This window comes from Schistocerca americana, chromosome 11, assembly GCF_021461395.2.
Source record: "Schistocerca americana isolate TAMUIC-IGC-003095 chromosome 11, iqSchAmer2.1, whole genome shotgun sequence".
Taxonomy (NCBI): domain Eukaryota; kingdom Metazoa; phylum Arthropoda; class Insecta; order Orthoptera; family Acrididae; genus Schistocerca; species Schistocerca americana.
Genome location: NC_060129.1, coordinates 191,149,925 through 191,176,639, shown reverse-complemented (window position 1 = coordinate 191,176,639; position 26,715 = coordinate 191,149,925). Strand labels below are relative to the sequence as shown.

At 40.3% G+C, this 26,715-nt stretch overlaps 1 protein-coding gene across 3 annotated transcripts in view; it reads right to left on the bottom strand.

The window, feature by feature from the left end:
* Positions 1-267: 267 nt before the first annotated feature.
* Positions 268-26,715, bottom strand: part of LOC124553728 (zinc finger protein 665-like) — a 43,219-nt gene continuing 16,771 nt past the window's right edge. For 2 of the 3 annotated variants that reach the window (XM_047127648.1, XM_047127647.1), the window contains exons 3-5: positions 25,349-25,441; positions 15,519-15,556; positions 268-2,030 (exon numbers count right to left, since the gene is read on the bottom strand). In XM_047127648.1, coding sequence (XP_046983604.1) covers positions 491-2,030; positions 15,519-15,556; positions 25,349-25,441 — 1,671 coding nt within the window. In that variant the 3' untranslated portion in view covers positions 268-490. Of the gene's footprint in view, positions 2,031-15,518; positions 15,557-25,348; positions 25,442-26,715 lie in introns of those variants that run through there. The other variant, XM_047127649.1, reaches the window with a different exon arrangement.

The window sequence follows — 26,715 nt, the reverse complement described above, 5'->3', positions numbered from 1 at the left end:
CTTTTATATTTAGTTACTTTTGTATTTTTTGCAATATGAGAAGCACTGAACATCATAGAAGTAATTCCTGGAACTATTTTTGCACAGTCTAATGTATATCTTAACTCGCTTAACATTCCAGTATAACTGTTCCACTGCACACACACACAATTTTCTCTACTCTGATATGAATAAAAGAGCTGAAATATTCATTTTAAGGATTGCTGGCAGTGTTGTCCAACTGATTATATATACTCTCTATATATATATAAAGAACACTCTGAAACAGCAACAACAGAAATTACACTTTTTACATCCACTTTGCTTGTTTGCAAATACACTTACAAAACACAGCTAACAAAATGAAATACATATCACAAAATGAATTTGTCAGAATAAAAATATGAACTGTCACAACAAACAGCCAATTAATTATTCACAGTAAAGCACTTCATTACCAATCTTGCACTGAAGTTCAAACACTGAATTAAGTACAAAATTTGCTGTACATCTAACTAGGATGGGAGCTTTCAATATGTGAAGCTACATGCCCTTTCCTCTTAAAATGTGCTTGCATATGCCTCCTGAGATCAACAGCCCGTACAAAAGATTTGCTACAACAATTGCATTTGTGTGGCTTCAAATCAGAATGTACTAACAAATGAACTTTGAGCTCACTACGTCTAGCAAACAATTTGCCACACACATCACACTGGTGTGACTTTAACCCAGAATGTACTATCGAATGGTACTTGACCTCACGAAGTGTAGCAAACAATTTGCCACAAACATCACATTTGTGTGCCTTCACCCCCAAATGCAATAATGCGTGGGATTTGAGATTACTGACTAAAGCAAACGATTTTTCACACACAACACATTTGTGTGCCTTCACCCCAGAATGCACTAATTCATGGTTCTTGAGCTGCCCAAGTCTAGAAAAAAATTTACCACAAACATTACATTTGTGTGATTTCACTGCAGAATGTAGTAGGGTATGGGCTTTGAGATTACTAGGTCTAGCAAACAATTTTCCGCAAATATCACACTCATGTGACTTCACTGCAGAATGAACTAGGCCATGAACTTTGAGTTCACCAAATCTAGCAAACAATTTGCCACAAACATCACACTTGTGTTTCTTCACACCAGAATGAACTATTGCATGGGATTTGAGCTGACCAAGTGTAGCAAACAATTTCCCACATATAGCACATTCGTGTGCCTTCGCTGCAGAGTGCACTAATGTATGAGCTTTGAGGTTATGAACTGTAGTATACAGTTTGCCACAGACATCACACTTGTGTTTCTCTGCTGCAGAATGCACTGATTTGTGATTTTTAAGATGATCAACACTAACAAACATTTTTCCACAAACATCACATTTGTGCGACATTACTCCAGAATGTACTAAGGAATGGGTTCTGAGAAGAGATGCATAAGCAAAAGATTTGCTGCATACATCACACTTGTGTGGCTTGGCGTGTATAAGGCATGAGGAAACTGTTTTACCATTTTTTTGACAGAGAGACCAGCTACTGGGATCACAGTAATAGCCCTGTGAGGCATAATAAATGTTTGCAAACTGTCCACATGAATCACTAACAGTGGGTGCAGTTAGAGCAACAGGCATGTGATCTTTTGCAGTGAATATATTCTCGCACACATCTCTACAGCTGTGAACCTCCCTGGTATCAGGAAATGGTTGTGCAATCAAAGTCCTGCCATCCTCCTTCATACTGACATGCTTATTCAGGGCATCATTGTCAAGAAACACTTCTCCACAACATCTACAAACATGTAATGGTGGCTGTGCAGTGTCAATGTGAGTGAATACATGCATTATGAGGCTGTATTTTGATGAAAATCTTTGCAGGCATGTATCACAGGTGAAGTCACAGAATTCATTATCCATCTCACTCATGTTATCTGCATTGCAGAAGGAATTACTGTGCGTGACAGTTTCCTGTGTCAGCTCATCACGGGTCACAGCTGGTGAAACAGTTTCTTTAAATGAAGAGCCATAGTTTTCATTGGACAGATGAGATGATCTGAAACATCGAGATAATCAAATAAAAATGAATAAGACAACTCTGAGTGAAGATATATAATTACTTCTACATTACTTGTTATGAACATAAAAACAATGACTCAGTTACTTTATAAAATTTGAAACACACAACTGAAACCATGGCTGTTGAGAGAAAAGCACAGTAACACCTGCAGGAGAAGCACTGGAAGGAAACACACTTGAATTTACCTCAGAACATCAGAATCATAACGAAAAATCTAAATCACATCAGCTCCACCTAGACTTCAATTCAGTCCCCCTGAGAGAAATCGAAACTCTGGTTTTACTTTCACAGTGAACATAAACCAGCAACAGCTGAAAAATAGATCTGAACATCTTATGCTGGTCATGCAGAAACAAACTGCTGGACAAAAAAGTATGTAGGAATTCACCACCAGTTCTCACTCAATAATTAAACCAGAGCAAGTTGCATAGAATAATTAATATTTATGATACTAATGATCATGGATAACTTAGAACAATCAACAACTAATAATTAGTTAATTTATTAGTTTCCTTACATTTCAGTCTGAAAACAATATCATCAGGGTGTCTAAAAGTCAATTCACATAAGTAATGAGAAAACACTGACCAAATCTAGTACTGTGCACCATATTAACAATTAACAATCACTAAAATACTAAATTTTATTCACACTTACACCAGGCAAAGTGAATACAATGTTAGAAAAAAAGACTCTTAGTCATCATATATTAATATTGGCTACTTCTCATATTCAATCACAGATTGCCTGGGGTATGGCATGAAATCTTCTGGCACACAAACACAATTCAATCAGGGCTCAATGTTCCCTCTAGGTATGTCAGAATGAGTGAGTCAAATTATCAATGTACATAACAAGTAAATTTGGAGTTCATATGTTCATCACTGACCTTTTCCTTTATCTGTAGTACATACATTTTTTTTAAATGTATAATGTGATCATAACAGCAATCAAACTTTTATAAAATTTAGGGTTTTGAAAAATAGTTTGCTGTAAAACTAGTGTGTCACATAATCTGGCTATCAACTCTTCTAGCCACTGGAATTCTTATAAAAATCCTATTCAAGAAAACCAACTGTACAACATTACACTGATCAGCAGAACATTACGATCACCTACCTAATAACCAGTATGTTCACCTTCCACATGGATAACAGTGGCAACACATCATGGCATGGAAGCAATGAGGCCTTGTTAGGTTGCTGGAGGGAGTTGGCAAGACATCTGCACACAGAAGTCACCTAATTCCCGCATATTCCAGGGAAAGGGGTGATGAGCTCTGATGCAACGCTCAATCACATCCAAGATGTGTTTGATCAGGTTCAGATCTGACAAGTTGGGGAGCCAGCACATCAAACAGAAATCACCACTGTTTTCCTTGAACCATTTCATCACACTCCTGGCCTTGTGACATGGCATATTATCTTATTGAAAATTGCCACTGCTGTCGGGAAATGTGATTGTCATGAAGGGATATGCATGGTCTGTAAGAATGAATGTGGTCTGCAACCAGTGTACGATAATTCCTGGCCATCATGCTGCCTTCACAAGCTGCACTGGACTTGCAGATGCCCACATGAATGTTCCCCAGAGCATAAGGAAGCCATCGCCAGCTCATCTCTGTCCCACAGTGCAGATATCAAGGAGCTGTTCCTCTGAAAAATGAAGGGTTTGCACCATCCCATCAGCACGATGAAGAAGGTATCGGGATTCATCAGACTGTGCAATGCTCTAACACCGTGCTAGTGTCCAGTGCTAATGATCACGAGCCCAGTACATACATAGTTGCCGATGTTGTGGTGTTAACACTGGCGCATGCATGGGTCATCAGCTGCAGAGGCCCGACGTTAAGCATTTGGTGCACTGTGCGTCCATAGTAATCTGTCTAGCATTAAAGCCTAATGTTACTTCTGGCACAGTTTGCCACCTGTCCTGTTTTGCCGATCTGCCCAGCCTATTACATCCAACACCTGTAATGAGGGATAGCCACCCAACCCCACAACGTCTGGACATGGTTTCACGTCACTAACCACAGCACTCCTCAAATACCTGACAAGTCATACAGTTTCTGAAATATTTGTGCCAAGCCTCTGGGCCATCACAATCTGCTCTCAGTCAAACTCAGATAGATTGTACACCTTCCCCATTCTATGCAAGGATGGCATGCTCACTGATACTACATGCACCATGTGTGTGTCTGACTAGCAGTCTTTGCTCGGCAGGTAATGTTGCTATCGCTTGGATCAGTTTATGTCAATAGCAGGTCAGTGGTCATTTTCACTGATCAGTGTATGTTACCCAACAGACAGTTCCACTTTGTGGTGTATATTAAAACATTATATATAATACACGATATTTAACATGGTCATTGCTACAATAAAGGTATATTGTTAGTATTATGCAACTTTCAAAGAATGACATACAAGCAGATAAAGTTGATATTTTATACAGAATAATGGACTACTTGTTACATGAGCCTGCATTACACAATAGCATAAGTAACTAGAATAATTAAATCACTGTACTATAATACATGGTCTCTAGAAGTCCTATGTGGTCTCTAGAACATCACTACATGTCACGCACTGTGTACAAAATACAAGGCTGGCCGTGAAAAGTGCAACATCATGAAGGTGCCATGTAACAAATGTCAAAATGGTGAAAGGTGTACTGGATGCCTAAATATGCAAATAATTGGCATTTCAGTGCAATGTTGAGGTGGGAGAGAAAGGACTTAGGGGTGAGCAATAAAGAGATTATTACTGAAATAAAAAGTGGAAGACATGGTAAATAGAGAACATGTAATTCATTATACAAAATGCAGGGGGTGGTCAAGTTGCTGGTGGTTTGGAGGAGTAATTCAAACAAAGTTTTGGAGGAGTGACGAAAGGATGTACATGCCCAGATCATAGGCTGATGCCAAAGAACTCCAATTCTGGAATCCACACTTTGCCCACAACCTCTAGCTACTCATGTAATATCCTAACAATATTGTGTAAAGGAAAGTTGCTACTCACCATATAGCAGAGATGCTGAGTCACAGATAGGCACAACAAAAAGAGCATCACAAATATAGCTTTCAGCCAGTAAGGCCTTTGCCAAAATCAGATGACAAACACACACATTCACACTCATGAAAACGCAACTCACACACAAATGACTGTAGTCTCAGGCAACTGAGGCCATATCTAACATCCTACTCCATTTCATATTGGTGGCTTACAATAAGCAATGCGTCCAACTGGGGGAACCATGTCTGGCCCAGAAGTATGTGTCTGTACTAAGTGTGAGCTGCAAGAGCAGTCTTCTGATAAGTAACTCAGAGAGAAAAGACAATCCTTCCATCCAAACACTTTGCAATAAATTACTGCCACTTTTTTTCCAACTGAGTGGCCATCTACACAGCAACTGCACAAAGCAGGTGGGAGAAATGTCATCAACATTCTGAATGTAAGAAAAAATTATGCAGCCAGTCTCTCATTGTGAAGTCACATTTGAAGGTTTGTTGTTTGCGACAAGACTGCGTTACTCATCATGTAAAAAGGAGGAGAAATGTCCACCAGTATGTGTCAGAATTTGACAGGTCCAGGACTGTGACCTGTTGAGACAGTGATTTACCATTCTGTGATATTGACACTTGCATTAGTGAAGATCCCATGACTATCCTGTGAATGTGGGATCAATAAATTAAGGTGGGCCAAGTGTAATTTTGGAGCCTGCAGGAATTATTTCACCATGAAGTCTGATGTCCAAGCACATTGTCAGGGCATGAGATTTTCCAGATATTTTTGGAAATAGATAATTTCATTATGGGGATGTGAAATCCCATATTAATTTTGAATGTAAATGAACAAGCTTTATTGGTAGAATTGTATGAATTTTTGCTATCCAGAAAATGCAATTAGAATATAAAGTTTTAAGTATCATGGAAGAAGATTTATTAGAGGGCAAGTCCTGTTTTGTACGTTTTATTATTTGCATCGGGTATTCCACCTAGTCTGCATGCCATTCCAAGAGAGTAGAAAATGGTCTTGCAGTCTTGATGGGCAAGGTAATCAATGGCAGCAAACAGTCTTCTGCACCAGCAATGCTGTCAAGGAATACCAATGACCAGAAATTTATATAATCAACTTATATATGTATGTATTAAAAAACAGCTGTTATTCATTATCCAGAAGGTCTCCAACGACAACATCCTTACCATCTAAATGTGCTGTATTTAAAAGGCACAATAAAAGCCTTAAAAGATCTGAGTTGCAAGATCTTGGTTTTTAGTAAAAATTAAGTTATTCTACACATAAGAAGAATATTTAACAAGTCGAGGGTTCACAGACTGCTCCAAGCTGAAGATCACAGTGAGGTAACTTAAAATAACCCTCTCAATGTATAAAACTGGCGTGGCTGTAGTAATTGATATTCACATGGTTGTGAATTAGGAATTGGGAGCCTGTTATCCAGCAACAAAATATGAGTGTATGTATCTTCATTCTCAAATAATTTCCTTTACCAATGTAAAGCCCATGCTTCATGATCTAATATAAGTATTTTACGTAGGCTCTGTGAACAATGCCATACTTATCCCTAACTAAGCAGTCACCAAGTAAGATTTCTTGAGTTGCTATTACAAATAAACACTGCTACAATGCATGTATTCAACATTTCTTCAATATCTTTGTAGACTGTTGACCTATTTTGTAATAACAATGGAACTTTTTATAAGCAAGTTGAACGTCATAGAGGTTTTCAGTGATAATAAATGTGTTTTAACTTAAATTTACCTATAATAGTGTCAAATTGGATATTTAAATTATTTATGCACTTATCATTTTATCTACTATACAAGAGCCGTGCGGTCTGAGGCGCCATGTCATGCCCCCTCCTACCGGAGGTTCAAGTCCTCCCTCGGCCATGGGCGTGTGAGTTGTTCTTGGCATATGTTAGTTTAAGTTAGTTTTAGTAGTGTGTAAGTCTAGGGACTGATGACCTCAGCAGTTTGCTCCCTTAGGACTTCACACACATTTGACATTTTTTATGTACAATATACACTCCTGGAAATTGAAATAAGAACACCGTGAATTCATTGTCCCAGGAAGGGGAAACTTTATTGACACATTCCTGGGGTCAGATACATCACATGATCACACTGACAGAACCACAGGCACATAGACACAGGCAACAGAGCATGCACAATGTCGGCACTAGTACAGTGTATATTCATCTTTCGCAGCAATGCAGGCTGCTATTCTCCCATGGAGACAATCGTAGAGATGCTGGATGTAGTCCTGTGGAACGGCTTGCCATGCCATTTCCACCTGGCGCCTCAGTTGGACCAGCGTTCGTGCTGGACGTGCAGACCGCGTGAGACGACGCTTCATCCAGTCCCAAACATGCTCAATAGGGGACAGATCTGGAGATCTTGCTGGCCAGGGTAGTTGACTTACACCTTCTAGAGCACGTTGGGTGGCACGGGATACATGCGGACGTGCATTGTCCTGTTGGAACAGCAAGTTCCCTTGCCGGTCTAGGAATGGTAGAACGATGGGTTCGATGACAATTTGGATGTGCCATGCGCTATTCAGTGTCCCCTTGACGATCACCAGTGGTGTACGGCCAGTGTAGGAGATCGCTCCCCACCCCATGATGCCGGATGTTGGCCCTGTGTGCCTCGGTCGTATGCAGTCCTGATTGTGGCGCTCACCTGCACGGCGCCAAACACACATACGACCATCATTGGCACCAAGGCAGAAGCAACTCTCATCGCTGAAGACGACACGTCTCCATTCGTCCCTCCATTCACGCCTGTCGCGACACCACCGGAGGCGGGCTGCACGATGTTGGGGCGTGAGCGGAAGACGGCCTAACGGTGTGCGGGACCGTAGCCCAGCTTCATGGAGACGGTTGCGAATGGTCCTCGCCGATACCCCAGGAGCAACAGTGTCCCTAATTTGCTGGGAAGTGGCGTTGCGGTCCCCTACGGCACTGCGTAGGATCCTACGGTCTTGGCGTGCATCCGTGCGTCGCTGCGGTCCGGTCCCAGGTCGACGGGCACGTGCACCTTCCGCCGACCACTGGCGACAACATCGATGTACTGTGGAGACTTCACGCCCCACGTGTTGAGCAATTCGGCGGTACGTCCACCCGGCCTCCCGCATGCCCACTATACGCCCTCGCTCAAAGTCCGTCAACTGCACATACGGTTCACGTCCACGCTGTCGTGGCATGCTACCAGTGTTAAAGAATGCGATGGAGCTCCGTATGCCACGGCAAACTGGCTGACACTGACGGCGGCGGTGCACAAATGCTGCGCAGCTAGCGCCATTCGACGGCCAACACCGGGGTTCCTGGTGTGTCCGCTGTGCCGTGCGCGTGATCATTGCTTGTACAGCCCTCTCGCAGTGTCCGGAGCAAGTATGGTGGGTCTGACACACCGGTGTCAATGTGTTCTTTTTTCCATTTCCAGGAGTGTAATTAAGGTCAGTAATCATAAAATAGAAACAATGACAAAGAAGAAAGCAATAAGTACTCACTTGATGTCTGACAAAATACTCAAAAGAAGAAGTATCTAAGAGGAAAAAAAGGAGCAGAAATAGAAAAAAATATAAAGATTGTTACAGGGCTTACAGGAGAGACTTACTGGAAGGAAAGCCATGTTATGCATGCAAGTTATATGCAAGGAAAAAGCTTTTAAAGCATAGAATGAGAAAAAATTGAAACATGATGAGGAAAATGAGAGTGGACTGGAATGAAAGAAGACTCATTAAGTCAAATTAAGGCAAATGATTATGCTCACAGTGAAACGGCAAGAGTTCTGATTCACAGAACTGGGATAATATGTAACACAACACTGCTGCTAGTCAGACATAATGATGATCAGATTTGCAGACACTATAGTCATCTTAACAAACAATGAAAATGAACTTTTAAGAAATGTTGAAAACAGTACAGTCTTCTGTAAACGATTTGGCGTGATAAAAGGTAAAGTACAATTAAATAATAGAAACATGTACCAAAGAGAATGTAAAATGGAGGTATGCAGCAGAAATAAAAATATAAATATCAGTGGCAAAGTTGGTATTTGCAAATACTAGGATATTTGAAACTCCCTGACAAATTAAATTTATTTGCCAGACTGGGACTCGAACCTGGGACCTCCACGTTTCACAGGCAGGCATTCTACCACTTGCCCATCAAAGGCAAAGATCCTTGGTTTGCACTCAGGTCTGGCACACAATTTTAATCTCTCAGCAAGTTTCATATCAGCGCACACTCCGCTGCTGTGAAAATTCATCAGGGATAGAATCCCCCAGGCTGTGATTAAACCATGCCTCTTCAGTATCCATTATTCGAGGAGTGCTAGTCTTGCAAGGTATTCAGGTGAACTTCTGTGAAGTACTTGCAGAAATAAAACTGTGAAGATGAGTCATCAGTCATGCTTGGATAGCTCAGTTGGCAGAGCGCTTGCCTGCGAAAGTCAAATGTCCCAGGTTCGAGCTCCAATGTGGCACACAGGTTTAATCTGCCAGGCAGTTCCTTATCAGCGCACACTCCATTGTGGACAGAAAACTCATTCTAGTAGGATATTTGGCAGCAATACTGATTTCACATCAAGAGCCTATCAGTGATGTCTATTGTGTGGATCATTCTGTTATAAAGAACTCTGATTCTGTGGAAAGAAAAGAGAATCCTGGGGATTTTGAAATATGGGTGTGAAGATGAATGGGGAAGATAAAATACAAAATTGTGTGTGAATGTGCTGACCACTTAGCGAAAACTTTATAAAATAGACTGGCTGTTGATTTTTTTCTTGGGGGGGGGGGGGGGGGGGAGTGGTCTCTGCAGAAAATTGGGGAACGTTGTAGAGGGGGAGTTGAGATCCATCCTTTGAATCTAATAATGGATCTCTGTATTCATATCTTCAAAATGATACTGTAAAAAAATCAAGACAATTTCAATTTCATAGAATGTAATGGGATAAATAAAAAACCTACTCACGACGTGGTAGCAGGAGAACACACATATAAAAAGTATTACAGTTAACAGTTCAGAACCAGTGGTGGCTTCTTCTGGTGGAGCAGATGAAGGGGAAGGAAGGAGCGTGAAAAGATAAGGACTGGCAAGGCATATGAAAAGGGGTAGTTTGGAAAAGTCAACCAGAACCCCAGATCAAGGGAGACTTATCAGATGGAATGATAAGGAAAGAAAATGACTGTTGAGGTTCGGGAAAAGTGGTAGAATTAGGAAAAGTTTCACAAAAATCTGGGTCAAGGGAGACTTACCAGATGGGTCTGGGTGACAATTCCAAACACTATCCCTTTTCCTAAACCATATCAGTACTTTTCCTTCACACCTCTTTCTTTGCCTTCAACCCTTCTGCCAGAAGGAGCCACTGGCTTTGAAAGGTTGCAAACTGTAATACTTTTTATATGTGTGTTCTCCTGCCACTGCTTGGTGAGCAGACTTTTTTAATCTATCCCATTACATTATATTTTCAATATAGTTTCATAGGAAATCTTGACCCAGAAAAAGTGTTCATCAATGTAAAAGAGTTCAAGGTGTATGAAATTCTAAGAAAAAGAACTCTACTCACCAAGTAGCAACAGGAGAACACACACATAAAAGAGGTTTCCCTTCTGCATGCTCTTGGAGACAGTGGCTCCTCCTTTTGCCAGAAGAGTTGAAGGAGAAGGCAGAGGGGTGAGGGAAAAGGACTGGAGAGGTTTAGCATAAGGTGTACAGGTCGGAAAAGTCACCTAGAACACCGGCTCATAGAATACTTACTGGATGGGATGAGGAGGAAAAACTGATTGTTGGGGACTGTACCAGATGAGATTTGAAACCTGAGAGCTTAAAGGTGGAAGATGGTGTAATATGCACGACAGAGATTACTGCTGAAACATCAAGCACAAGCTAATAAGAGTGAATAGCTAAGTGCATTTTATGTAACAAAGGTAGGAGCGGGGAAGGGGGGGATAGCGAAAAATAGACAGGTCAGAAAATAAAACATGTCGAAGACCTAAATGGAGTGAATCAAGGAGTAATTACTGTGAAGAAATGCTGAGATCAAAGAAATTTTTGTAAATAAAGGCCAGGTGAGTGGCAAGAAGGTTGGACGTGTTGTAGTGCCAGTTCCCACCAGTGGAGTTCTGACAAACTGGTGTCTGGTGGAAGAATCCAGATGGCACGTATGGTGGGACACGCACCGAGGTCACAACTGTCATGTTGTAGAGCATGCTCTGCAAGAGGATATTGTCTGTTGCCGGTATAAACCCTCTGCCTATGCCCAGTCATCCTAACTGATAATATGGTGGTAGTCATGCTGATGTAAAAGGCCAAACAATGATTGTATAATGGCTGGTATATGGCATGTGTTGTTTCACAAAGGGCTCTCCCTTTGATAGTATATGCTTTGCCAGTTATAGGGCTGGTATAGGTGGTGGTAGGAGAGTGCACAGGGCAAGTCTTGCACCAGGGATGGTCACAGGGGTGAGAGCCATAGGGTAGGGAGATGGGTGCAGAAGGAGCATAGAGTGTGACAAGGACATTGCAGAGATGGGAGCATGATGAAAAGCTATTCTAGGTTGTTGTTATTATAGTCTTCAGTCCTGAGACTGGTTTGATGCAGCTCTCCATGCTACTCTATCCTGTGCAAGCTTCTTCATCTCCCAGTACCTACTGCAACCTGCATCTGTTTAGTGTATTCATCTCTTGGTCTCCATCTACGATTTTTACCCTCCATGCTGCCCTCCAATACTAAATTGGTGATCCCTTGATGCCTCAGAACATGTCCTACCAACCGATCCCTTCTTCTAATTAAGTTGTGCCACAAACTTCTATTCTAGGTGTGGTAGGCAAAAACTCAGACAGAATAAATCTCATCTCAGAAGTACACTGGCACAGGAAAAGTGATCATTCCTAGCTAAAATAACTCTATTAGTGTCGAAAATAGGAATCAATCTGAGGAAGAAAGTTCTAAAAATATAAATTTTGTGCACACCGTTGTATAGTAGTGAATAAGACCATGGGAAAACCACAAGGGGAAAAAAATCAAAGTGTTTGAGGTTTGGTGTGACAGAATGAAGCTTAAAATTAGTAGATCAATAAGATTAGAACTGAAGAAGTTCTCCGCAGAATTTGTATGGAAAGGAATATGTGGAAAAGACTTACAGTAGGAAAGGACAGGATATGTTTTAAGACACCAGGGCATAACTTCTGTGGTACTAGAGGAAGCTGTAGAGGGTAAAAACTGTAGGGGAAGACAGTAATTGAAACACTTCCAATATACAATTTTGCAGTTACTCATATGTCCTCTTGAGGATCACATCTGTGTGTGTCACACTCTCAGTGAATAGATAGAGCATCTTGTTGTTACCTTACCATACTGAATATGTTTTGGTGGGTGATAACTGTTTCATTAACTGATAGCCATGAAGCTGAATATGAATGTTATTTAACTTGTTTTTAGTGGTATGGCATTGCACTAACAGTGACTTCAACACTAACTAATCTGATGTTAGATGAAAGGTTAAATACTGAGAACATATTTACAATGAAGTAATTAACCAGAACTAGTCTCGTATGGAAAATATCAATCCTTGCACCTGGAGAGAATTCAAAAAGAGCTAAGATTAGAGAAGACAACCAATTACTGGCAGTGGTGAAAGCAAAAGGACAAAATGCTGTCTGGATATATTTAAAGGGGAAATGATATCATAATGGCCATTATTTAAGGATATACAGTGTGGCCCGCTTAAGCAACTACAAATATTGAAAAATTATTTTCACAGGTATGAATATAAGGCGGGGGCCCATGAATGTAAATAGTATGAGATATTCTAAAACATAAGCAAATATTATTGCCAATATAAACTTACGTTTTTTTTAAATGGACACCCTGCATTATTTCTTACACAATCCATAACATGAAAAATTGCAAAAAGAATGGCATTTGTTACATTGCAATATCTCAATTACATCCCAAGAAATTGCAAGGTGAAGTTGACACTTGAAATAAATCAAAGATGCCACAATTGCTCGTCCTGAGATGTGAGCATGAACTTTGTGTTTCTCATAATTGTGATGTGATTGATGTACTACAATGCAACAAACACTGTACTTACTGCTATTTACACTGGTATTAAAGTGGACTGGAAACAATACATATGTCCAATCACACACAATGAAAAATAAGGAAAGGGGTTACTTGTTTGTGCTTTACTGATCTTTATTACAGTACTAGAGTGGACATAATGCTAACGAAAATCCAGGTATCACTGGCCAGGGTAAACGTAATCAATGGCTGACTAAGCATCTAACAGAGGAGTAAATGCGAGTCATATGAATTTGTGTGACCAGACATCTGTGTTGTTTCCAGTCCAGTTATTAAGTGTGTAAATAGCAGTAAGTATAGCATTTGTTGCAACATAGTACATTAATCAAACCACAATTACGAGCAACATGAGATTCACACTTGCATCTCATGATGTGCAATGGTGGTGTGTTCCATTTGTTTCAATTGTCAACTTGACTTTGAAATTTCTTGGGATGTAATTGTTATATTGTGATGTACCAAACATCACTTTTTTTCTGATTTTTCATCTTATTGACTGTGTAAGAAATAATATGGGGTGTCCATTTAAAAAAACATAAATTTGCACCAAAAATAATGTTTGTTAACATTTTACAATGTATTACAGTATTTACTTTCAAGAACACCAGCCTTACATTCATACCCATGAAAGTCATTGTTATTCCAAAGATATTTGAGCTGAAAATTTGAATGGACCACCCTGTATACACTGATAGAAAAAAATCACAACACAAAAAATAATTAATGTAGAGTAATGAAATTTTGGGAGTACATTTGTCCAGGTAACATACTTAAGTGGTTAACATTACAAGATCATAGGTTAATGTAAGTGCAAGACAAGCCATTGCAAACGTGAAATGCCAGTACATTAATAACCAGTTTAACCACCAGAATTCTGAATGCTTTGTATTGCACAGGTGCCGGATTTCAGTTTGTGGGATATAGTTTGAGGCCTGTTGCACTTGGTCAGTCAATACTGGAGCAGTTAATGCTGTTGGTGGATAACACTGGAATTGTCATCCCATGGTGTTCCATATGTGCTCAATTGGAGACAGGCCTAGTGATCAACAAAGGCCAAGGAAACGTATCAACTCTCTGTAGAGCACATTGGGTTATAACAGCAATATGTGGGTGGGTGTTATTCTGTTGAAAAACACCCCATGGGATGCTGTTCATGAATTGCTGCATAACAGGTCAAATTGCCACCAGGCTAGTGTACAAATTTGCACTCAGGGTACTTGGGATAGCTACAAGGGTGCTCCCACTGTTATTCAAAATCACGCCCCGGACCATAATTCCATGCAGACAAGTTGGGTGCAGGGCTCGACTGGCCTCCTCCTAACCAGCACCAAGGCAGAACCATCTTTCATCAGAAAACACAGCTGACCACCACCCTACCCTCCAACGAGCTCTCATTTGACACAACTGAAGAAACCAAGGGTGGTGGTTTGGGGTCGGTGGAATGAATGCTACAGGGCATCTGGCTCCAAGCTGCCTCGTAGTACTCAATCTGTCACTGTGGCGCCATATGCCGCTGAAATTGCTGTTGCAGATGCAGTTCGATGGGCCAGAGCCATACACCGAACACGATGGTCTTCCCTCTCGGTGCTGCCACGTGGCCGTCCAGAACCTGGTCTTGCTGTGACTGTATATTCTTGTAAACACTGCTGCCAGCAACCATACACAGTGATTGCTTTCCTGTCAAGTCTACCTGCAATATTGTGGAAGGAACATCCACCTTCTTGTAGCCCTATTACACGACCTCGTTCAAACAAAGTGAGGTGTTGATAATGATGTCTTTGTTGCCTTAAAGGCATTCACCATGTCCAGTCTCAGAGGTAACTAATGCTCAAAACTGTTTGAAGTAAACCTGATTTGCATCCTCATAGTGACACTAATAGCACCTCTCCTATGTGACTGGAGCAAAATATGAATTGATATCACCTTTCAGAAACACACCTATCAACTTTCGTTAATGTCGCACAACTTCTTTGTGGTGTTATGATTTTTTCTTTCTTTTCCTTTTTTCCTTTTTTTTAAACATCTGTTTATAATGGGGAGGGGGAAAGCAGAAGGAAGAGAATCTGGATACTAACGATTGAAAGGTAAGCTTTAAAAACTGAGGAGGAAATAATGGGTCACATGCTTTCCAAGTAAAAAAACTTTCCTTAGGTTTTGACATTGACACCAACATCAACACCAGCTATGATTGTGGAAGGATGGGCAACATACTTTTGCTTGTCCTCCTCCATCCAAGCGTTTATTCCACTGTGGCACCTGGTTCAGAGATCATTTCCAAAGAAACACCTGAACAGATTTGGAAGAAAACCTAGCAGACAGGTGAAACAAACGTGTTAAAAAAATAATGAAGGTCTTACCGTGCACTATCTGATGCAAGTCCTCTTGTGGATGCCTCCTGGAACAGTTGGCAGCAGTATCAGATCACAAATTCAGCGAAATAAAACAATAAAGAGAGGAAACTACACTAAATCTTGTAGAAACCGAATACACCTGCAAGATTTCTTTCAGACAACATGTATCAAAAATTGCAGAGTATGAATTCTGAGGACTACAGATTATTTACACTACTCAGAACACATCACATCTTAAATGTGTATGACACGTTTTTACTTATTTTAAACATTCTGTAAATCAGTACTACTACAAATTTTGTCAGCTGGTGAAAATTCCTTGTTACATGCATACACTACTTCATTTTATTACGTCATCATTTGGTGTTTTTAATTCATTTTGTGACACTTTTCAGCACTACATACATACTGCTATACAAATATGTGTTGCTAGTACAATACACAATTCAGTTTAGATACGCAACAAGATAAGAGGGAAGATGTCACTCCCCACCACCAATCGGGCAACATCTGTTACTGCAACATGGGAGTTGTCGCCACAGGCATTCAAGTGATCTTATGATGCATAAGTGAGATCGTTTACACAGTCTCTTACAATGAAGGCTTCAAAAATGCAGTGGACAGGTTTCAAGCAGGGATATAATATTTCACACATCCTAGGAGGGCATGTTTTCATCACACACTGGTTATTGCAAAGTTCCATCATTAAATTACACCTAACATTAGCCATTAAAATTGATAAATAATCAGGATTAATAAAGCACATCAACAATGATAGTATAGCAATCATGGCCAAAGCCAAACAAACATGAACAAGGGTATCAGATATATTTAAGCAATTAAAATTATATCTGAACCCCAACTGTGAAGAATATGGAATGAAGATAAAAGTGGAGAACACCAGTACAACGAATTTTAGAAGGAACTCCAGTAACATAAAAATGAAAATCAGTGATGAGTTGGTGAAACAAGTTGGCAACTTGAGGTATCTAGGATCCAAATAACCAGCAACATGACACATAATCAAGAAAACAAAACAAGAATACCTATTGAAAAAGAAATGTTTTACACGAGTAGTATTTTCTGTGGTCCATTAAATAAACAATTAAGGAAAATATTAGTAAAGTTTTTTGTGTTGTCCTGTATGGTGCCAAAATATGGGCAGTAGGATGCAGAGAGAAGAAATGCTTAGAAAGCCTGTGAGACATGTGTATGGAAAACAAGGGAAAGTGTGAAATAGACAGACTAAATCTGATTAGTGTATTCATCTCTTGGTCTCCCTCTATGATTTTTACCCTCCACGCTTCCCTCCAGTACTAAATTGGTGATCCCTTGATGCCTCAGAATGTGCCTCAGCTACTGACCCCTTTTTCTAGTCAAGTTCTGCCAAAAAATCCTCTTCTCCCCAATTCTGTTAGATCTCTACATTAGTTAGGTGCTCTACCCATCTAATCTTCAGCATTCTTCTGTAGCACCACATTTCGAAACCTTCTATTCTCTTCTTATCTAAACTATGTATCGTCCATGTTTCACTTCCATACATGGCTACACTCCATACAAATACTTTGAGAACAGACTTCCTGACTGTTAATCAGTATTCAATGTTAACAAAGTTCTATTCTCCACAAATGATTTTCTTGCCATAGCCAGTTTATATTTTGTATCCTCTCTACTTCATCCATGATCAGTTATTTTGCTCCCCAAATAGCAAAATTCATCTGCTACTTTAAGTGTCTCATTTCCTTATCTAATTCCCTCAGCATCACCCGACTTAATTCGACTACATTCCATTGCCCTCATTTTGCTTTTGTTGATGTTCATCTTATAACCTCCTTTCAAGACACTGTCCATTCCGTTCAACTGCTCTTCCAAGTCCTTTGCTGTCTCTGACAGAATTACAATGTCGTCGGCAATCCTCAAAGTTTTTATTTCTTCTCCTTGGATTTTAATTCCTACTCAAAATTTAATTTGTTTCCTTTACTGCTTGCTCAATGTACATATTAAATAATATCATGGATAGCCTATAACCCTGTCTCACTCCCTTCTCAACCACTGCTTCCCTTTCATGCCCCTTGACTCTTATGACTGCCATCTGGTTTCTGTGCAAATTGTAAACAGCCATTCGCTCCCTGTATTTGACCCCTGCCACCTTCAGAATTTGAAAGAGAGTATTCCAGTCGACACCATCAAAAGCTTTCTCTAAGTCTACAAATGCTAGAAATGTAAGTTTGCCTTTCCTTAACATCTCTTCTAAGCTAAGTCACAGCATCAGTATTGCCTCACATGTTCCAACATTTCAACAGAATCCAAACTGATCTACCCCGAGGTTGGCTTCTACAAGTTTTTCCATTCATCTGTAAAGAATTTGAGTATTTTGCAACTGAGACTTATTAAACTGATAGTTCGGTATTTTTCACACCTGACAGCACCTGCTTTCTGTGGAATTGAAATTATTATACTCATCTTGAAGTCTGATGGTATTTTGCCTGTATCATACATCTTGCTCACCAGATGGAAGAGTTTTGTCGTGGCTGGCTCTCCCAAGGCTATCAGTAGTTCTAATGTAATGTTGTCTACTCCCGGGGCCTTGTTTTGACTTAGATTTTTTAGTGCTCTGTCAAATTACTCATGCAGTATCATATCTCCAATTTCATATACATCTACATCCTCTTCCATTTCCATAATATTGATCTGAAGTACATCACCCTTGTATAGAGTGTCTATATACTCCTTCCACCTTTCTGCTTTCCTTTCTTTGCTTAGGATGGGTTTTCCGTCTAAGCTCTTGATATTCATACAGGTGGTTCTCTTTTCTCCAAAAGTCTCTTAATTTTCCTGTAGGCAGTATCTGTCTTACCTCTAGTGATACATACTTGTACATTCTTATATTTGTCCTCTAACCATCCCTGCTTAGCCATTTTGCACTTTCTGACAATCTCATTTTCGAGGCATTTGCATTCCTTTTCATCTGCAAATTTACTGCATTTTTATATTTTCTCCTTTCATCAGTTAAATTCAATATCTCTTCTGGTACCCAAGGATTTCTACTAGCCCTCACCTTATTACCTACTTCATCTTCTGCTGCCTTCACTATTTCATCTCTCAAAGCTACCCATTCTTCTCCTACTGTATTTCTTTCCCCTGTTCTTGTCAAGCATGCCCAAATGCTCTCTCTGAAACTCTCTACAATCTTTGGTTCTTTCAGTTTAGCCAGCTCCCATTCCCTTGAGTTCCTATCTTTTTGCAATTTCCTCAGTTTTAATCTACCAATAAATTGTGCTCAGAGTCTACATCTGGCCCTGGAAATCTCTCACAATTTAAGACCTGGCTCCCAAATCTCTCTCTTACCATTATATAATCTATCTGAAACCTTCCAGTGTCTCCAGGCGTTTACCATGTATACAACCTCCTTTCATGATTCTTAAACCACCTGTTAGCAATGATTAAGTTATGCTCTGTGCAAAATTCTACCAGATGGCTTCCTCTTTCATTCCTTACCCCCTTTCCATATTCACCTACTACTTTTCCTTCTCTTCTTATTCCTACTATTGAATTCCAATCCCCCATGACTATTGAATTTTTGTTTCCCTTCACTGTCTGAATAATTTCTTTTATCTCATCATACATTTCTTCAGTCTCTTCATCTGTCTATCTTGGCTACAATAATGCGTTCACTAGGCTGTTTGTAGCAACTTATCCAGATTTCTATTTTTTTATTTATTATTAAACCTACTCATGCATTACCATTATTTGATTTTGTATTTATAGCCCTGTATTCACCTGACCAAAAGTCTTGTTACTCCTGTCACCAAACTTCACTAGTTCCCACTATATTTAATTTTAACCTATCCATCTCCCTTTTTAAATTTTGTAACCTACCTGCCCAATTAAGAGATCTGACATTCCATGCATCAATCCATAGAATGCCAGTTTTGTTTCTCCTGATAATGATGTCCTCCTGAGTAGTCCCCAACTAGAGATCTGAATGGGGGACTATTTTACCTCCAGAATATATTACCCACGAGGATGCCATCATCATTTCACGATATAGTAAAGCTGCATGTCCTTGGGAAAAATTATGGCTGTAGTTTCCCCTTGCTTTCAGCCATTTGCAGTACCAGCACTGCAAGGCCGTTTTGGTTGAAGGTTGCACTTACGGTACGGCGATCTGTATCGCTGAGGCACGCAAGGCTCCCCAGCATTGGGGCAATGTCCATGGGGGGTGGTGGGCGGGGGGGGGGGGGGGACAATTAAGAGGAAGAGAAGAAATAGAGTATGATACTGTATGAGAGGACATTGCCTACTAAAGGATGCAGCATAGAGAATGAAGACTGGAACAATGACAAGAGGGAAAAAAATATACTAGTTAACTGACAACATCAGGATAAATGAATCATTTGCAGCTACAAAAAGGATGGCAGAAAAACAGCAGGGCTGAAGAATACTAAATGTGCAGTGCTAGACCTGCCTATTAGGCAGAAGAATACATCACCATCACCATCACCATCATCATCATCATCATCATCATCATCATCATCATCATCATCTAGAAGTCAGTTATTCTCACATGGCTGTGTAACGGAATGTCATACTTTGTTCTTCATTATGATCTAAACTTGTGTTTTCCATGGTTACCACCTCAGCATGTACGGTACCCCTTATTTGGAGATAAGAGTGCATTTTACTTTATTTCTAGTTTTGCTATTTCACATATATGAAGTGAGTGTATCAGTGCTGCAGTTACGTACAGAGCAAGGAGGAAGTGGTAGGTTCCCATACTGGCTGGCAGAGGCGGTTGCCTATCTGGCAATTTCAGAGCTAGTGGGATGGTGGTCCCAATGCAGAAATCCCTCATGACCAGCAAAGAGAGATAAGTAGGAAAAGTTCATTTACTCTGCCACAAATAAATTAATTGTTACTAATAAATATTTGCTAACAAAAGTTGCCTTTTGCCACTCAGACATTAGGAGGAGTCTATGGGTCATAAATACTGTCTTTCAGAAATTTTACAATGTCAGGAAACATTGATTCTAATAAATAAATGAATAACTCTGGCATAACCACAGATGTAGGATCTTATAGAAACTGTTCGGGTTGTTTGCTCAAGTTACGGATGACGCATTATAGTCGGCAGTTGTCAATAGGATGCCATTCGATCTGTCATGTGGTAGACCGTGCTCTCTTACCATTAATAGTTAGCTTATAACCAGTGTGAACAAGTTCATTTTACAGTGTTTCTTAAACATACACACCATAACGTCATCCCATGTAAAAATTATTTGCACAACAGGTAGGTTGTATTCCTATGTGGTAGTTCACTATGTCAGTTCAAGGATGAACTGGCTTAATTATCGCAAAACTCAAGGGTGGAGGGGGGGGGGGGGACTTTGGGACTTTGGCCAGTTGCAGGAAATCAGCATCGACGTCCACTTTGATGGAAACTTTCACCATTCCCAACATTAATCGGCATTTGCAACAGAATGCAGAATGATTCTACTGGCACCAGCACACATCTCAGTTAAGGACCATGAAGACTAGCTAAGAGAAATCAGGACTCACTTGGAGGCATATAAATAGCCATTTTTGCCTCACTCAATTTACGAGTCAAGCATGAAAGAGAACGATCAGAAGTGGTGCGACATACCACTTGCCATACACCATATGGTGGTTAGGCAAATATGTATGTAGAGCTACAGACCTATACAGTACATTATGCAGATCCATAGTGGTGAGCACTGGTCCCAACAGGTGACCCCTTCATAATGAGAAAATTGTTGCAACTGGTTTAACTCTCCGTAAACCAGTTTTTGTGGAACAGATGTGTTTTTCCTTGTTTTTGGAGGAACTGATACATCAAGAGAAACAAATAGTGTAGAGGTGGTCAAACAATGTTAGTGATGATAAGTGTGTCAAAGAAGAACAAGAGAATGGCAGGTATGAGGCCAGCATGCTTAACTGCACAGGAAATTTTTGTGGCTGGTGTAGACACAGGTACCGCCCCACTGTAGACGGTTAGAATCCGAACACCTAGTGGCACAGACACATGGTAATTTCAGTCAAGCAGTAATGACTAGAGATGGGCAAAACTGTTCTTTTCAGAGATCGGATCAGAACTGTTCACTCCCTGAAATGAACTAGCTCTTTTTCATGACTCACCACTCATTCACAACAGAAAATAAATGGAAGGCACATTGTCCTTTAAACTTGGTTTATTCCAGTACTATACCTGTATTTTTATCTTATTTGATCCTATTTTGAAGTAACACAGATAATGAGTAAGAATTTTGTATTGTTTATTGAAATTTCCACGATATGACAAAGTTTTTGATTATTGATTTATTTTGCACTATCGTGGTTTTTTGGGTGATCGTAAAATGTTGTAACTTGAGATTTACATTAACAATATATTTGGCTATAATGTATTAAAATTTCATTAACCTCGTACAAATACATCGCAAGCCATATATTTTTAAAGTGAACATTTCCTTCCGAAGACGCCTAAAATCGCAAAATCCATACTAAAATAAGAAAAAAGTATATAAATTTGACTGTAAGACCAAAGTGCTGCATATAGCCTTCTGCAGAATAAAACAAGGAAAATATTGGTGTATCACTTTTGCTATACGTTTATCGGTTCGCTCGTAATTAAAGTGTAAATTCGAGTGACCATAATAAAAAATCCTATAGTAAGAGGAGCCGTCAGGAACCTAATCTGATCAGTTTAAACAAATAAAAATAAAATAAAAACAAATGATGTATACATAACATAATTATGTAATATACATAACGGTATTACTACGAAGAACAATATCCAGTAGAGACGAACTCCGATGCAGAGGTGCTGAGTCAAGCAGGTCGAGACGCGAGCTGTATTACTGCGTGAGCTAAACCCGCAGAGACCAGAGTGACACCTGAGTTGCTTTGCTCAACGCTCTGGCTAGAGTCGAGAACGGTGGGGTGAGCGTTGAGCGGGCGAGTTCCGAGGGTGGGGGGAGCGGTGAACTCACCCGCTCCGAGACAAATCGTCCGTTCTCTTGCGAGCAGGTTGTTGCAAGTAGTTCTTATGTTCTCCGCTAGGAGGCTCTGTGTCCTGTTGCTCGCATCAACTGCCTAGAGGGCAGGACATGCGACTGAAACGATCGCCGACGGAGTGCTATGCTAAGGTGCGCCAGACACTGCACGCAGCAGAGGAAGCACAGAGAGGGCACGGCATATGTAAAACACAAAATCCAATGGGGCACTGCACAATGCAGGCAGCCAAGGCATAAGCAGGGTAGAGGCCGGCGCTGGCTGTGTTGTGTGGCGTGCAGTGTGCTCTGACCAGCAGAGGCCCCACTGGTCTGCTCCGACTCTCTCTCTCTCTCTCCCTCTCTCTCTCTCTCTCTCTCTCTCTCTCTCTCTCTCTCTCTCTCTCTCCTCTCTCTCTCTCTCTCTCTCTCTCTCTCTCTCTCTCCTCTCTCTGCTGTGGGAAACGTTTGGAGCTACTGTTCTTTTTTTCTGAATCACTGATTGTTCACTCCTTTGAAAGATTCAACTCTATGAATTAGTTCAGGAGCGGATCCCCCATCTCTAGTAATGACCTCTTCGCACCAGAAGTAGACATTATTTGTCATGCACTAAATGAAGCACAGTGTGCGAAATTCCTCAGGATTTATCTACATTCCAATTTAAAATGGAGTCATCAGGTAGCCCATCAGCCCAAAATGCACTGAGAGATAGTGGTTTTAATGCTTTAGGCATTCTGCACAGTCTCCTCTGCCTTGAGAACAATGCAACACAACACACAAACAAATGAATGAGTGAATGAATGGCCTGTAAGCATGGTAAATGGAGAATAACAAGTAAATGTACCTACTGGCTGCAGATAATTTATTTGTACAAAATGAAACTGGAAGGTGAAGGTCAAGTGACAGGTGTCATGATTGAAGCTACGAAGTAGAAATGCTAATCCCACTAGTAAAATCAAAGAACTTCCAGGTGTTTCAAGATGAATATCGTGGTTTTAAGGATTTATAGCATTCATTACATGCAACTTACGTGCTGCTTACAACACACACACACACACACACACACACACAAATCACTCAAGCAGGCTCACCTTGCACGTACGTGGCCACTGTCTCTTTCATTTGGTGTAGTGTGGCCTGAGTGGCCACATACAACTGTCACGTGTGTGTGAGGTGCACTTTACAGTGAGTAGAAATTTCCCTTTTCATAATTATCAGTATTCTAACCTGGACTTTCCATTGTTTAAACAAGGTATTGAATGAGTGTGAGAGCCTGTCATGTGTAGCCCCAAGGTATAAGTTCAGAAGGCTAGTTGTGAAATAATGATTCCAGTGACATCTATGTTGAGCCTTTTAAGGAGGTGCGTACAACTACATCCATATTATTTGTAGTTGTTACAAGCTATAAGGCCTATAGAATACAGTTTATATGCAAACTTTGCAAACAAAACATTGCTGCACAATGGTCTGGATCATGTTATCCTCAGAAGTGTATCAACATTTCACCTAAGTGGAAATGTGAACACACATAATGTATGCATCTGGGGGTCAGTAAATCACCACAGGATGGTACAGCTGCAAGAAGACTTTTCTAAATTGAATGTTTTTTTTTTTGTGCCATATCCAGGTGGAAACTTTATGGGCCTTTTTTTTTGGTCAAGCAACTTAACAACGTGTTTTGTATTTTGGTGAGACAGAGCTATGCCCCCCCCCCCCCCTCTTCAATTGGAAGAAGCTGAACAACAGAACTTTGTCACTATTACGGTGCACTGTATCACTAACAACTCAGGACACGATTGGTCAAATGATGTTGTTCCAGACTGATGGATTAACCACAAGGGGCCAGATGACAGAACTTGTTAAGCACAGCCTTCATATTCCCCCAATTTGAGACCACATGACTTTTACCTTTGGGCATTTATAAAGGATCATGCATTTGTGCCTCTGCTACTAGTTGACTGAGCTAATTTACGAGACGGTCATTGCAACAATTACTCCAGACATGCTGATCAAGGTGTGTGTGTGTGGGTGGGGGGGGCGGGGGGGGGGGGGGGGGGGGGGGGGGGGTGCTCCGCTATATGGTGTGTAGCAACGTTCCTTTTCATAATACTGTTACACTCCATTCTGTATTTTCCGTTGTTTGATACCAGGATTCGTCACATGTGATAACTTTGTCCAAATAATCTAGTTCCCTTCAAGCCTTCCTTTCATTGTTGACATGCCATCACACAGTGAACCTTCTGTTCATCACTGATCACATGAGGCAGCCATTTTGCTGCAACTTTTCTATACCCTTGAACATTTTGTAGAGTGCCTTCAGCTGATCAATATGATATATTTATAATTTCTGACATCTCTGTGAATGACAAATGATGGTCTTCCTGCAACATGACATCACTTGTGTTGACAATGGTTTCAGTCTTAGAAGATGAGGGCCTTCCAGGACATTGAGCATCCGCAAGGTCATTTTCACCCCCTCAAATCATTTGTGACACTCAAAAACTTGCGTTTTTCCCATGGCTTGCTCTCTGTAGACTTGCTGCAACATTTACAGTGTTTGTGACAGAGTTTTCTCAAGGAGAACACAAACTCTAAATGTCACATGGTGCTGCAACTTGGGATCTGTGTTGCGTACAGTAAACAAGCTGTACACTTTTCCTGCTTTCCCCAAACTGCATACTGCCAGGCAACTGACACGTTCAGTATTACATCATTCAAGATCAGACCTCTCTGGTTCTGCCAACACCAATCTCAACTGCGAGCACAATAAAATGCAAAAAAAATAATTCCCTTATATTTTCTGACACCCCCTTGCACAAGATTACTTACACCATTGTCAGTTGCATCCACTCCCAAATCTAAGTCTGGATCTTCTTTAATATAGACATAGACCCTTGATGTTTCAAATGGATCTTCGACAACCTGGAAAAAGGAAAACAATCTATACTACTAAATCACTATCCTAGAACCTGGTATCAGTTGCAATTTGCCTATCTAACAATTTCCAGGAGCAACAAAAATTTTATTTTCAATATTTTGCATAATTATTGACCAATTTAAAAAAATTATAATGCTGTCTTTGTCTGCTCATTAAGAAATGTAATCCTGTGTTAAAGTTTGGCATAATAATACAAGCATTACTATTGGAAACTGTGTTTCTCTTGAGGCAGCTTATTGATGGTGCACAAATACTGAAACTATACTCATTCAGTATTTGAGAATTAGGGTACTTAGCAACTTTCAGCAAACTTTAAACATAATTTTAAACATCACCTAAAGTGGTTCTTGCTTACATGCTTAAAGCCAAATATTTATCACATTAACTTGTTTGAAAGGTAATCAGACGCTTGAAACTGTGTTACACAACGGAGTTTGATTCTTTAAAGAACTGAGATTTACTGATTTAGTTTAAACTGAAGCTGCAAGAATACATTTACATCTACTAACTTCTCATTTTTCAGGTAAAGGGTAAATTAGTTAGTTAGTTAGTTAGTAATTCAATAAATCAAAGTTACTAGAAATGTTATGATATGAAATGTGTCAACAGATTACTGACAGAACACTTACATACAACTTAAAAAATAATAAGTAATATTTCTCTACAAATGATCAATTTTAATATAATGGAAGGAAACATTCCACGTGGGAAAAATTATATATAAAAACAAAGATGAGGTGACTTACCGAACAAAAGCGCTGGCAGGTCGATAGACACACAAACAAACACAAACATACACACAAAATTCAAGCTTTCGCAACAAACTGTTGCCTCATCAGGAAAGAGGGAAGGAGAGGGGAAGACGAAAGGAAGTGGGTTTTAAGGGAGAGGGTAAGGAGTCATTCCAATCCCGGGAGCGGAAAGACTTACCTTAGGGGGAAAAAAGGACAGGTATACACTCGCACACACGCACATATCCATCCACACATACAGACACAAGCAGACAAGCTTGTGTCTGTATGTGTGGATGGATATGTGCGTGTGTGCGAGTGTATACCTGTCCTTTTTTCCCCCTAAGGTGAGTCTTTCCGCTCCCGGGATTGGAATGACTCCTTACCCTCTCCCTTAAAACCCACTTCCTTTCGTCTTCCCCTCTCCTTCCCTCTTTCCTGATGAGGCAACAGTTTGTTGCGAAAGCTTGAATTTTGTGTGAATGATCAATTTTATGTATTCAAGAGTTATCCTATGATATAGAAGA